We start from the raw sequence: 15,349 nt of genomic DNA on the forward strand, positions 1-15,349 counted from the left end.
GAATTATTGTTTGTTTTTCACTCTTGTGTCCCCAGCCTCTAAAAATGATTTTAGAAATATTCAGGCTTTCAAAATTTTAATCAGGTCAATCACGCTAATCATACTTTCTGAGAATTTGTTCATTTGACCACATTTTCAAAATTATTGTCACAAAATTATTCAAAATGCTCTTCTATCTATTTTCTTGTAATCTTTTCTGTGCCTACAGTTAAGCCTCCATTTGTCCCCAGTGTTGTTTCTCTGCACCTTCTCACTTTCCTTAATTGCACTCTTGACATTGTTGATTTTCTCTGCCGTATCCTAATAGTCTTTTTCCATCTACTTTCTTACCAGAGGAATGGCAGTATCACTCTTTTAACAGCATCAGTCTGGCTGCTGTGTGAGGGTAAGGCTGGATGGGTGAGAGGGGGTAGGAGCCAGAGAACCAGTTTCAATGATCCAGGTAGAGTGGCTTGAGCAAAGGTCATAGCTGTAGAGATGTTGAGAAGTGGTCAGATTCTGAGTATATTTTGAGGGCAGCGCAAAGAGAATTTTTTGCATTAGATATTGATTGCGAAGGAAGGGGAGTCATAAATGACACTGTGATTTTTCAACCAAGCAATTGGGAAAATGGAGTTTCCATCAGTTGAGATGGAGAGACAATGAAACAGGTTTGGGAAGAAAGATGGAGGTCAGTCAGGGGCGAGGTAAGCATGAGACTTTTTCACATCCAAGTGGATGTGTGGGGTGGGCAGTAGGAGCTAAGAGGCAGGAGGGGGGATAAATATTTAGAGTCATTGAGGATGACTCTGAATATATAAAGGGATGTTTAAAGCTCTGAGACTGAAATTAAAGAAGCACGTGTAGACAGAGAAAGCATCAGGAACTGAGCCCTGAGGGAATCCAGTATTAACAGATCAGAGAGTAGAAGATGAACCAGCAAAAAAAATAATAATAATAATAAACCAGCGTGAGAAAAAGCCATCATCAAGGTAGGAGGGGATCCAGCTACTGTGTTTTCTTAAAAGCCAAAGGAAGTAGTGTATCAAGGAGAGAGTATTTTCAGTAGAATGGCCATAGTGATCCTTTTAATATGCAGTTCAGTTCATTTTACCCCTCTGTTCAAAACTCCCCACTGGCTTCCATCTACTCAAAAGAAACACCAAAAAATTCTTTGAAAGGCCCATGAGGCCCACAGATCTGCAGCCCTTTCCCTCCTCTGCGCTCCCTCACCCCCGATCTGCTGTTCCAATGGCTTCCTTTGCTTTCTCTCAATCACTGGGAAAGGTATGTTGATAACTCCCACAGCCATGTGGATTTCTCAGTTTCTCCCCGTGGTTCTATGAGCTTTGGCTTTGTATATTTTGAGGCTTGCTACATATGTTCAAGTTCAGAATTAATGTGTTTTCTAGTAAATTGAAAGTTTCGTCGCTAAGCAATTACTGACTTGTAATGACTTCTGTTCAGGAATCTGTTTTGCCTGGTACGGATGCACTCATACCAGCCTTCTTTCGTTAGTATTTGCCTGGCATGTTGTTTTCCATTCCATTAATTTCAACCTATCCTTGTTCTTAATGTTTAGGACTATCTCTTTTAAAAAGCAAATGGTTCTGTTAGATGTGTCTGATCTGACAATCTCTGCCTATTGATGAGTAAATATATATTCCATTCAGATATATTTATAATTATTAATATACTTGAATTTGTTTCTACCATTTGACTCTATTTGCCCTACTTTTTTTTTCTTTTTTCTACATTCTTCTTATTTATAAGTTGACTGAGGGGTTTTTGTTTGTTTATTCACTTGCTCGTTTTTCTTATTCCATGTTTTCCCTCGAACTGGTTTGAAGTTATAAACTCTAGTTGTGTAGTGTGATTGTCCTTGAAATTATACCATATAGATACTTAACGAAATTGAAAGTTAATCAACGTCTTAACCTCCTCTTAATCAATATAAGGAATTAAGAACACGTTAACCAGGTCATACTCTTCTAACCTGCAAACTGTTGTTGTCAAGTATTAAATTACTTACATTTTTCTAACACCGTGAATGCATTGTTTCTGCTGATTCTCACTCATGGTAGCTTGTCTCCTGTGTTTGGTGACCTTTGCTTTCCTTCTTTTTCATTTGCTGTCTACCAGGCCCACATCAGCCCTCTTTGAGGGTTCTGGCTAAATGTAGGGGGTCTCAGTTTCAGTGTTTCTCACCTTATTCAAGTTCCAAGACTCCATCTCCTGCCACAGTGGTTTAGATGTTTGCCCGGGACAATCAGCTTTTTCAATCTGTTTTTGCTCACATGACCGTGATCCAGTTTTGGGTCATGTTTTACCGAGAGTGGGAGCCCTAAAAGGTTTCACTTACTCCCTGTGAGCCCACCAGTGAATTAAAGTCATATGCTGTGCTCGGCATCCAGCTATTTTGTAGTGAGACAGCCTTTCAGAGGACCCAGTGACGTCACGCCAGTTGTAGTTCTTTTGTCATATGTGTGAAAATGTTTTTGTTGGTTTTGATTTCTTGTCAAGATTTTTTTGATTAACTAGATACGGAAAACTACAATAGGGAAAGCTTCTTGGGATGCACCAGTATAGTCACAGACCCCCACCCATACATTAACATACTGTCACACGTAAGAAATCAGAGCTGGGAGTGGTGGTGGCTCTCAGTTTGCCCTGTAGTCATTTGGGGGAGTTTCGGTCAAGATAAAAGCCACAGAAATGTGTCTGGATGTTAAGGAGGGAGTAGAGAGTGACTCAAATGCACGCACAGGCAGTAGCTGCTCTAGGACAGTCCTCTGGCCTCTGTAATCAGCTCTGAGATGCCTGTAGTACCCTCCCTCTGGGAGCAGGGGACTTGTGAATATCTGTGCGGTTACCTACAGACTCAAAGCAGGTCAAAAGGTGGTAATAGCAAATATATATCAGGATAGAAATAGTTTGGTCCTGGATTTTTTTCTACAATGTAAAAACACTAATGTCCCCGAATTAAAAGAAAATTGATTTCACTCGTGTGAACAAACACATATGACTTTCACATCTTTATGTATGAAAGCCTTCATGTGTACCCTTCCATCAAGTGTATCTCTTACGATTTAGGCTGGTTTTTGCTTCTGTTTTCTCCAATTAATCTACTAAATCTTAGTGTGAGAGAAACTGTTAGTTTTAATGTATCATTCTGGTGGGCTAATATATGTTATTTTTCAGTGAGTGACAAACTGTTGGCTATTTACTCTGCTACTGAGAAACAACGTAAGCTCTAGAAAATATGGCATGAATCTACTTTCACCTTTCTCTTTCTTTACTTCTGTGTGAGAAATTGGTTAGGAATTGTGAAGTACATGTAAGTCTTTATATAAATATGTCTTTTGACAGTGAAAAACCCAGAAAACCAATCTAAATAAATTATTAAAATTTGTGGAGTTCTATACAATCTGGAAAGAATCTTTATAAAACATCACATTTACTCTTCCCATGTGATATCTGTGGGACATTCCCTGTGCTTGATTGAAATCTCCTAACCACAAGGGTATTTTCATAATATGTTGTAATGTAATTGACTTACTTTAAGATGGCAAGCAAACATCACTTTATGGTACCCTTCATGCACTCAAAATAGAATAACCGTAGAGAATTTAACATTTTTATTTTGACCATTAAAGGGTTAAACTAGTTGTGCTTAGTTTTAAGCTTTGAAAAATCAGCAGATTCAAAATCAGGGAAAGAGAAAATCACCAACAATCACTGTTTTTAGCACTGACTACATTTCCCTTTGGACCATGTGCCTTTAAAATGTCTAAATGCATTTCTGTGCAAGTGTCATGTGTGTTTAAAAGATGCCATAATTATTAGCTACGGCTCTAGCACGGGGCCTTATGGACAAGCACCCAGGTTCCTGTACAAGGTAAAAGCCTGTGACCGGCACCAAGCCGCGTGTGGCTACGGAAGCACAATCAGATTGTTGAATACACTGCCTCATCCGTGCAAGCTGAAGAGCATGCTTCTTAGCCTCCTGTGAACATGTTTCCTCGTTTTTTTTTTTTTTTAATTGTATCTTAGGATCTGCTTCAAAACACAGATGCCCACAAAAGAGCATTCCATGAAATCTACCGAACCAGGTCTGTTAACGGGATCCCAGTACCACCTGATCAATTAGAGGACATGGCTGAGAGGTAAGAGAATGTCCGGTTTTAAATGAAGTGTCTTTAAAAGGCTCGGTGGATGCTTTCTTCCCCCATTTCTTTTCTTTCAATGAATTGACTTTTTTTTTTTTTTTTACAGAGGTGCTTACATTTGGTACATAAAAATTGGGTTCCCATAACGTATGTTAAGAATGCCAATATTCTAGTATATTATTAGTTGAAAAGAGTAAACCTGCATGTACCCACAGCCTGGAAATGACAGAAATGGTTTCTTCAGAGGCTGTATTTTTATTCAGTACTGTGAGGAACATTATGTAATATTGCAAAAACAGCTTATAAAAGAAACAGTTGAGAGCTATCTTGGCAGGGGAAAGAACTAAATCAAAGACTTCCATCAATTGTGATTTGCCTTTAAACCCAGAGCTAGAAACAGAACCAGATCTCCTGAGTGATTGATCAGCCAGAGTTTAGAAGACCTTGTGCCTGCATTTTATTTAATACTCACATGTAACAGGTTAAGTAAGCCCCATTCTGTTACTATTAGTTACATTCTGTAAATTCCCTGTGTTTTGTTTCTAGGTTTCATTTTGTTTCCTCCACATCAGAGCTACACTTAATGAAAATGGAATTTCTAGAATTAAAGTACCGTCTGCTCTCACTGCTGGTTCTTGCAGAGTCAAAGCTGAAGTCTTGGATCATCAAGTATGGGAGGAGAGGCTCAGTGGAGCTGCTTCTGCAGAACTACATGGTAAGTCTCCCTGGCGCTGACAGAGAGGTCAGAGGACACCTGGCTTTAGTATCTAATATCTTCTAGTTTATTGGACACTTGTTACTTTTTATCTTGAATTTAAACATTAAGGTACCAGTGTGTTAAATGGGTTTGATGTAAGTTTGTGAGCTTTTCACAACAATCTGAAATATATACCTATATTCTTTGGAGATATGAAAGGTTTTGCTGCAGTAATCATATTGAACCATTGTGATTGGCTTTATTGCTTTAAAAAAGCAAGTTTTTGCATTGTGTACAACTGACTGTGAACTCACTACTGAACTGGAATTAAAATACTTAAAGATTATCTTCATGTTTCTAAAATCCAATCATGGGTAGTGTAGAACAATCCTCGATTGTTCATGTGGGGACTATCTTTTTTTTTTTTTTTTTTAGATTAGGTCAAGCATGCCGTTTTTACAGTCATTCTGTGAGCTTCACTGCTTCCTGTGTGCACCCAGGAAAAGTAAAATTTTGTCTGCAAATCTCTGTACCAACTTAATTTTTGAAGAGTTTCTCGTATTTTGGGCTATCAGCATAGATAATCCTATATTTACATAGAGTAGTAGCCCTGCATTAAGGAGGAAAGTAGGTTATTCTGTAACTAGCAGTTTCCATTTACATATAATCAGAGAATTATAATTATTAAAGGCAGTTTATTTCTCTTAGTTAAACATGCCCCCCCAATTTATTAGCAATACAAATTAGCTCACAAAATTAATGTTAATAGGGCATCTCAGTCCTGTAACTGTTCCATTTATATTGAATCACAAGTTCTAAATGATAAATTGATGAATTTAAAATATAAGCCCATTTCTAACCTGAGTGCTCTCAGTGGCTCTGTAAGTGGCATGACTGAATATTTATTGAAACCATATCTTTACATCCTAGAACCATAATATATTTTGCTACATTTTAATTTTATTTTCTAAGCGCTAAATGAACAACATGAATTTGAAAAAAAAAAAAGTTTAACAGGTTAACGATAAAATCTTTCTTTAGATTTACTACAATTTTCTAGGAAACATTTGTCCAAAAATGTGGAATCTGTGACACTATGTTCCCTTATTCATTTTGAATGATTTTGGAAAGTAATGAGAAATCTGATTTTCTTTTTAAGTTTAAGCAATTGCATTAGTCCCAAAAATATTAAATACAGATATGCATTTATATTTTCGGGTTTAATCATGCCAAATGATACACTCTGAGCTCAGAGGTAATTATTCAGGATGCGTCTTTGTTCTCGCTATTTAAGGAGAGCCAATTAGGTTGAAATACCTAATGGGACTGTTCCACCAGGTTAATGTTCCAACACAAAGATGTTAATAATTCTCTTTGAACTTCTCAACTAAAGCATATGTAAGTAAAGAATTATTACTAATGAATAAAAAAAATCAGTACTTTCTGCCTACTTCATAGACATTCACTGAGCTGCTAATTTTAAACTGCTAGGTAACGTAACTCTCAAAATTATTTGTAAAATTGCTAATAACTCTACAAATATATCGGGTTTTAATAAATATTTCCTAATATTTTATCACCTGATAAAAAATGCATATTTATCGCCTAAGCTTCTATTTCAAAAAGGGGTTTAAGGCATTTGTAGTTTAATAGTTTTAATAATTGTAGGATATTGATATTTTCTATGTGCCAAGTGTTTTACATGTGTCATCTTCCTTCTCAGCGATGACCCTGTGGCCTGGGCATTTTCACATTGTTTCACTGAGGAAATCGAGCCTTTGAACGCTCAGGTCACATGCTCCAGGTGGCAGAGTTAGTAAGAAGTGGAATCTGGATTTGAATCCACATCTTCCCGAATCAGAAACCTTTGTGCTTAAGTACTGAACTTTACTCTCTAACAAAATTGGCTGGGAAAAAAAGGTTTTTTTTAAAATTTTTTTTTTAAACCGAAAAGACCAAATAATTAAAGTGATCTCTTGCAGCTCAGTGAACCAAAGCATATAGTTCACATAAGTATCAGTTCCATTTAATGCTGGTCCGTAATTGACAGTATTTTACACTTCCATACTGCAACCTGCTAGTTACTATCATGTCTGTTATGGGCGGCATGTTATTGGGGCAGGGTGGGGTGAGGTGGGAGAGATTATTGAAGCCTGGACACCAGTCACGTAGAAATGTGTTGAACCATGGCTCAACTACTCGCTACCCATGTGACCTTATAAATAACTTAATCTTTCCCAAAGTTTTAATAACTGCAACAACAACAATAATAATAATAGAATATTAGGGATTTTTTAAGGAAAAAAGACTGACTCATTATTGTTTTCCTTCTGTCTCATACCCCATAGAGCTTCTCTCATTCTTTTGAAGTTTTTGGGAAAATCATTCTCTTTAGAACAGACTATTTCAAGGTGCATGAAGACTTTCAAATAAACTCATAAAATCAGTTTCTTAAATATAATCCTTCACTTGGTTTCTAAAAGAAATGATTGTAATCAGCCATATGCTGCTACATCAATAAGCAAAGTAATATTTGGGATGTAAGGGTTCCATAATTATCTTTTCCTTAGTCTGAATTCTCAATTCAATTTTATTCATCTGCAAAAAAAAGATACTTTTTACAAGAGTTAGGGAATTAGAGAGCTACATAGGGGCTACGTAAGGTACGTAACCCCTAAGTGCTCAAGGAATTCTTGGAAGATACTACACAAATGCTTGTTGATTAAATTAGGCCACATGATCCAGGTGAGAGATTACATACTGTAATGTAAATCAGAAGATGATTGGTTTGAATTGTTCATGACATAACCATGTTAGTTAACACATGCTCCAATTTTACAATGGAAGAAATGAGACGACGTTTCATTCTTTCACATAAAAGAAGAGCTCTTGGGAGCGTAGACTATGTGAATGCAACAAGTAATGTGAACATATGGTCTATTATTTGTAATGATTTTATTAAAGTAAATAGGCAGTTCTAATGAAGCTACTTCTCAAAGTTGATTTTTAAAATCTTAAATTGTCTGGTTTACCTCCCTTTGAGTGAAATTGATGAGCTTTTAATTTATTATATCTATATTTATCTTTTGAGAGTAGAAAATTAGTCCCTTCCACCAATACTTTGCATTTTGTAGCATAAAGAGATATCTTATTTTTCTTGAAGTGCCACCAACTTTAAAAGTCCCTTGACCAGCATGTCTTATCTGTTGAACTTGATATCCAAATGTAAGCCATATTTTGAAAGAAATAAACTAATCCTGTCACTGTTATTTTAAACATAACATTTGTGCTTAATTTTGCATTCTTCTGAGAGACTTTATCTAGGTAGCTCACAGCAAAAAAGGTGATTGAGCAGCCCTCCTGCTAAAGTGATTCTAATAGACAAAATAATTTTGTTACTAAATGGAGTTACTCAGGACTCAGAGAAAAAGGGCAAAAATAAATGAAACAAAAATTAAAATAACAAGTAAATTTTCTTTCTTCAAAAATTAATTACCTAGTTTTCCTCATAGGAAAGCACTTAAATGAATCTCGACGACATTTATACTATGCTAAAAGCATTCTCCCTGCTCCTACCCTAGGCCAAAAATGAAAACTGGAATTAACTTTTCTCTTATTCAATTATAATGAATTTGTAAACCACTCTAGCAAAAGCATGTGTAAGTCTTAATGTCCAGTATAGGCACTATTTCCCATTTATTTGACACTTCGAACAATTTTTTTTCCATTAGCTTCTTGGAATTTGTGTCCAAACTGAATGGAGACTCTTGTTTTAAACTTTGCCAAATATATTTATCTCTTCAGTTTCTTACAGTGTCTTGAACATTAGGTGTAATCTTCCATTTTTGATCAAACCAGGACCTCCCTATTTGTTGAATTATTCAAAATTTAAATTCCACTAAATTACTCTTTCCCCACTTGGGGAGCAGGCAGAGGTTAAGGGAGTAAGACATAAGGCTAAATAATGAACTAACCAATTCTCATGCAAAAATAATAAAGCGTATTAAAGTTATTGAATAAGGTATTCATCAGGGAACCCCATCCCAGGTAGTTCACAGCTTTCTCTATTCATTATATCTTTGAAGAATAGTTACAATATAAGTAAATGCAAACATAAAATGATATGAAATGTATTATATGTATTTTAATATAATCTTGAAATACTATAAACTTCTATCAATAAAATCTAGGGATGTCTATGAAATTGCTGTATGAATAGTTTTGCCTCTGCACACAAACATTTTGCATCTCCGTATTAAGCATTCATCAACATCCTATTCAGGACTTCAGCTGGTTTTTGAAGGCTAATTTTGTATTTTATAATAGTGACACAAAGTATTTTACTGAGTTTACATCATAGGAACTAATTATGCTATTAAAGAAATTAAGAAGCCTTTGGTAGTATGTTGTCATCTATAATTACATAAATTTTCTACTTTACAGAAGTAGGAATCATCTTTGAAATAGGAATTATTTCATATTTCCTGGAGTTAACAATAATAAAACTCACCTAAGGACTTTTTGTATGTTCTCAATTTTATGGTATCCATTTGCTTATAGTAACTCTAATACATATGTAAGTTGCATACAGACATAGATATAGACATGTCTTACCTTTAATTTTTATACTAGGTAATAGAAATATGACAGCATATGGATAACGTGGATGGAATGTGTGATTATTTAATGTTTTTCTACTTGTAAATATTTTTGTATTTACTTTTTATTTTAAGAAAGTGTGCATTGCATTGTGCCAGTTATTTATAATCTGAAGTTCCTCAGAGTCATGATTCACCAGAATTATTGTTCAAAGAGCGACAGACCCTACAGCTAAAACACAGTGGGACACTTTACAGCCTTGTTCCAAATTTAGTGCTTTTTAAATGGTAGCCCCAGGTTCTCTGGAGAAACTTCTGTCTCTTCTAAAAGCAAACCCTTGGGTGGAGGAGTAATATAATATTTTCTCAAAGTAGGAGTGAATTAGAATTAAAAGTGTAGAATCAAGTTATATTCTCAGAAATAGTCAGGTTATTTATGGCAGTTGAATTAGTTTGATATTTTTCAGAAGAATGAGGTTGGTAGGTTTGGGTAACATATCCACATACCTATACTGAAGAAAATTGACTTTGGCATGTCTGTGTAAGCCAGTATTGGTTATCGTTTAACCATTCCCTTTTTTTCTAGTCTTTTATAGAAAATAGCAAGTTCTTTGAACAATATGAAGTGACATACCAGATCTTGAAGCAGACAGCTGAGATGTACGTCAAAGCTGATGGTTCAGGTAAAACACAAGACAGAATTGGTTGCAGTATTGAATACAGTAGAATTTAGAGCCTACAGGTTTCAGTATGATCAAATCATTTTTTTCTCTGCAGAATCTCTGTGTGACCATGCCATTGGCCTGGAAAGCACATACTGGATTCAGTCCCCTTGACTTTGTGCAATGCCTGTCCTGTATAATCATATGTCTGTGTGTGTGATCTTCTGAGAGAGAGGAAAATAAGCATTCTTTTCCTAAATTGTAATACTCAAACCTATTTTCAATTCCAACGGTTAAAGGCAAAAAGTGGACTGACTTGAATATTATGAAAAGTTAGTGTAAAGACACAATTGTAAAATATGTCTGTTTCAATTTGCAGATATATCTGTCATATTTGCCAAAAATGAACTATAGCATTTGTGATTATACTATGCAGACAAATATATGTCATTTATTGCATCCCATTTATCAGGAATTTTAAATATATCATTGCCTTTAATCGTAATAAATACCTATGAGTAAGGTATAACATGTCCCCAACATTAGCTGAATGTAATTCTAACGTTATATCTGTTGAACTTAAAATCCTAGGAAGAATTAGGAACGCGCACCAGTGTATAAACTGTAGAAAAAAGGTGTGGTGGATTTAAAAGATAAAATAAGGATTATAATTTGTTCTATCCGTTTCAGTGGAAGAGGCTGAGAACGTGATGAAATTCATGAATGAAACCACTGTCCAGTGGAGGAACCTCTCAGTGGAAGTCAGAAGCGTGCGCAGCATGCTGGAAGAAGTCATTGCCAACTGGGACCGATATGACAATACCGTGGCTAGTCTTCAGGCTTGGCTAGAGGATGCTGAGAAAATGCTAAATCAGTCAGAACATGCCAAAAAGGTAAGACTGCTTCTTATAAAAGGAAACAAGCACAGGTGAATTCAGAAATAGGAGATTTTCACAGCAGAGTTGTCTGGGGAGTGTTCTATATCTGAAAACGTGTTACAAAAATCTTGACCTTGCCTGAAAAGCTGCATTTTCAGGTTATTAAATTATTTTAAACCAAGAAACAGGCTGCTTTATAAAAGTTGTGTTAAAACAGTGTTTGACTTTTGCATTCAGAAGAGCAGTAACCCATGGAGCAGTGGCCAAACCCGATAGGCAGCAGAGGGCGCTATACACACAGTAAGGTCTGGGCTTGAAGGGGCAGGTCCAGTGCACAGCCTCTGAGGATTTCCTAATTTAAGAGAAGATGAAAACAACTTTGGCTAAAGTAGTACTAAATCTGTGTGATGGCATACACTGGTTCAACAGATGGGTCACTACATTTTTGTCTCTTTGGCTATTCTTTTTGGGATTTTTATCAACCCTCAGTCAACGGTCTTATTCTCAGTAGGAGTGATGTTTTTCCTCCGGTTACAGGAGTGTGTGTTTTTTTGCAAGAGTTAACTGTTTTACTTTAATATCATTTACATTAAAAGATCACATGGAATGGACTGATTTCTGTATATACACTTCTTAATGGGAGCTTGGTATTTTTCTCATGGAAAAACTATTTATATGTATGTAAAAGATTAAAATGCCAGATTCCCATGAAGAAGTACAGTACTTATATTAGAATTACTGCTTGTCATGCAAGATTGGTTCCTCTGTTATTATGTTGTACAAGTAGATGTATAATTTTTATATTTTCCCGTTCTATATTTCATATAGATTAAGTATTTTTGTGTGGCTGAGCAGCTGTAACCCACACAGATTTTGGCTTTTCTGGTTAGACTGGCAGTGCCCTAGTAGATGTCATGTGTTAATTTCATCCAAGGGACTATACCCACCAGATACAGAACTGTTCTCATCGATTTATCTAGGAAGTCCTCCTGCACATGGCTTAGGAAATCGATTTTGAATTCTCTTTGGTGTCCTTGGTTTTCACCGTGGTGTATACGTGTGTGTATGCACACGCACATATGCATTTAATTCGAAATCAAGTGGAAGCTGTTCCATAGCCAAGTGTGTGACCTTAAGTAAGGAAGGATGTCATTGTATTGTGTTCTTGGCCCAGATAATTTAATTTTTTCCTTCAAGGGTTTATCTCTGTGATTGTTAATTATCTTCATGTACAGTATTCAGATTTTAAAACCAAAAGTTGGGAATTCCCTGGCGGTCCAGTGGTTAGGACTCTGTGCTTTCACTGCTGAGGCATGAGAGGGCACGTGTTTGATCCCTGGTTAGAGAACTAAGATCCCACAAGCCACATGGTGCAGCCAACAAATAAAATAAAATAGAATAAAATCAGAAGTAACAGGTCAAACGATTTTTAAGACAGCTCTACATTTCCCTAAAATATTATGCCTTTTAGGTGACTTTGGCACTGGTATTTACTAGCCTAAAGACTATAGGCACAAGTCCCTTACACTCACCGAAATTCAGCTTTTTCCTCTCTAAAATAGGAATAACCAAAGGGTCGTCATGTTTTGTTTTGTCTTCAGCAAAAGATATTGCATATATTCTTATAAAAAGACATTCAGCGTTTCTAGTTCATATTTTTGACCTTCTTTATTAAAAGTTTCCATTTTGAAAGAAATTTAGGATTCCCCTTAAAATTTGCACAAATTTTAGAGCAAAGGTATTTCTCTTAGTCTGGCTACTTTCATGTCATTTATTAACTTTTGGCGTATGGTTTACAGTAGTGCGCATTGTTTCTCGTGTAGGATTTTTTTCGAAATCTGCCTCATTGGATACAGCAGCACACGGCCATGAACGATGCTGGCAATTTTCTGATTGAAACATGTGATGAGATGGTGTCCCGTGATCTCAAACAGCAGTTACTGTTGCTAAATGGACGATGGAGAGAGTTGTTTATGGAAGTCAAGCAAGTATGTTTTTCAGGTCTATTTATGCCTAGAACATGGGTGCGTCATAAATGTTGTGATCAACAGGCTGTTTAGAGACTCTTTTATTGTTATAGCATGGGCTTATTAAGGCAGAGTACAGATGTGTTTAGAACCGTTATGTTTATATTTGGTCCTTTATTCTTTCCCATTTGTAATGGAGGAACATAACAGAAATGTAAAGCTTGATTAAGGATTATGTTGACATATGGAACCTACTTATATGGAATGATTCATGCATCAAATCATAATTTGTTGCTTCTCTGCTAGTTCCTTTCTTCTTTTCACAGTATTTGGACTAACTTCAAGTGTATCTAAAATAAGAATCAGGAATTAGAGTCTTTCCTACCACCTAACCATTCCAGAGAGTACGTAGAAGTGAAAGTTACAAGCTTCCAGAGTCTTGGCTTAATGGCTTTCGATGTTGCCCCCCTCCCTTTTCTTAACAGTATGCTCGAGCTGATGAGTTGGACAGAATGAAGAAAGAATACACAGATTGTGTTACTACCCTGTCTGACTTTGCAGCTGAAGCCCTTAGGAAACTTTCAGAGCCCTTAGAAGTCTCTTTTATTAATGTCAAGTTATTAATTCAAGACTTAGAGGTGAGCTGATTTTCTGGAACACAAAGTGAAAAACCAATTCTATTGTGAATAGAAAGATCAGTGAAGTTACTTTAGGCCATTGCAAAAGCTGTTTCCGTGTCTCCTTGATATCATTTGACATGTGTACATATCCTGATTTGCACCTCTCATAAAAAAATCTATTTGAATTTTTTGTAGAGGTTTATTGACCATAGAGTAACTTCAAAATAGTATTTTAATTGAGATTTTTTATTTTCTACAATCAAATTATATAAAGTACTAGGAAAACACAGACGTCTGGAGTTAACACCTCTACATAAATGCCTCCAATGATAAAGGATTTGCTAAATGAATTGTGCTGTTTACATATTTTGAATACCCTGCAGCTCTCAAAAATGAAGTAATGGAAGAATATTAATGACATAGAAAGGCTTTTCCAATATACTATTAAGTAAGGAAAGCAAAAATAGTATCAACACTTTTTGGTAAAAATAAAAAATGGGTGTAAACACACACAGGAAAAATACTAATTTTGTTCAGTAATTTTAGCAGAGCCTTGTGGTGGTAAGGATGTTGGCTCTGGTGTGAGAAGACTGTATTAAATTTTCTTTAACTTATTATCTCTAATTTATAAATTTCTACAATGACAATGTATTACTTCTTTTAAAGAAAAAGTTGTTTCATTTTTAAAATCAGAGGAACTGCCCCAAATTGTTAACATGCACTTACTTGATATAATGTTTCCATACTACATTAACATACGTATTTTGAAAGTGTAAAGATTACCTCAGTTTATCTTTAGGTTAGCTTAAGCATTATGGTGACTTTTAAAGGAAACATTTATTTGTATGATATTACTAGTATATCATATATTAGTAATGAAGGAAAGTAGTCATTGGAATCGCCAAAAGATGATGACAGGTCTAGAGTTTTATTCAGTGCATACTGATTTGTGTCCAGTTGTCAGATCTTGAAATTAAGAGGAAATGTATCACGTGGTAATGGAGCTGTTTCAATGATTCATGTAGGATATTGAGCAGAGGGTGCCTGTGATGGATGCTCAGTATAAGATGATTACAAAGACAGCACACCTCATTAGCAAAGAGATCTCCCAAGAAGAAGCTAACGAAATGTTTGCAACCATGTCTGGGCTCAAAGAGCAGCTAACCAAGGTGGGAAAATATTTTAAAGCATGACACTCTATGCAGGACCAACACTGCCTCCAGCTCACCTTACTCGTTCTCTGTCATCGTGGGCAAATCATTTACTTGTTAGCAGATCATGTTTTTATTTCTTATTGGGATTCTTCATCTAGTAACTTTGTCATGAGTTTAAAAAATGAAACTATGGAGCTGATACCAAGCATTACCTTTGTTAATTTAGAGGTACTAGTAGCTGTATTTTATAGAAAGATAGGCCTCCTCTGGGAGGACAGAGGACCAGTTGAAAGCCATAAAACAAAGAGGGAAGCAAGGGGAGAAGAATAGGAAGAAGAAGGGGGAGGAAGACATCATATATTTAAATGAGAAAGAATTCCCAAATACCTTTTATTGAGATGTATTTGACGTACGTCCACTCTGAGATTATTTATGGTATTTTTCGCTTACACGGCCACAATGCAGTGAAAAGTCTCCCTCTTCATCTCACAGAGCTACCTTGGATTTAAGATATGTACATTTATGCCACTTCTGTGTGGGAAGCTCAGTGAATATCAAGCACTAGCCATAAGCCTTTTCTGTTCTATTGAGGGATTTTCCTTAAGAGCTTGGAAGTTGCACTGGG

General features: G+C 35.9%; 1 protein-coding gene across 1 annotated transcript in view; it reads left to right on the forward strand.

Moving 5' to 3' along the window:
• Nucleotides 1-15,349, forward strand: part of LOC136132225 (nesprin-1-like) — a 144,321-nt gene that overhangs the window by 57,248 nt on the left and 71,724 nt on the right. The window contains exons 11-17 of the mRNA XM_065889127.1: nt 4,033-4,145; nt 4,695-4,863; nt 10,030-10,126; nt 10,796-10,998; nt 12,807-12,971; nt 13,436-13,588; nt 14,596-14,739. Coding sequence (XP_065745199.1) covers nt 4,033-4,145; nt 4,695-4,863; nt 10,030-10,126; nt 10,796-10,998; nt 12,807-12,971; nt 13,436-13,588; nt 14,596-14,739 — 1,044 coding nt within the window. The remainder of the gene's footprint in view (nt 1-4,032; nt 4,146-4,694; nt 4,864-10,029; nt 10,127-10,795; nt 10,999-12,806; nt 12,972-13,435; nt 13,589-14,595; nt 14,740-15,349) is intronic.

The sequence above is a fragment of the Phocoena phocoena genome, chromosome 12 (assembly GCF_963924675.1).
Source record: "Phocoena phocoena chromosome 12, mPhoPho1.1, whole genome shotgun sequence".
In the NCBI taxonomy this organism is placed as follows: domain Eukaryota; kingdom Metazoa; phylum Chordata; class Mammalia; order Artiodactyla; family Phocoenidae; genus Phocoena; species Phocoena phocoena.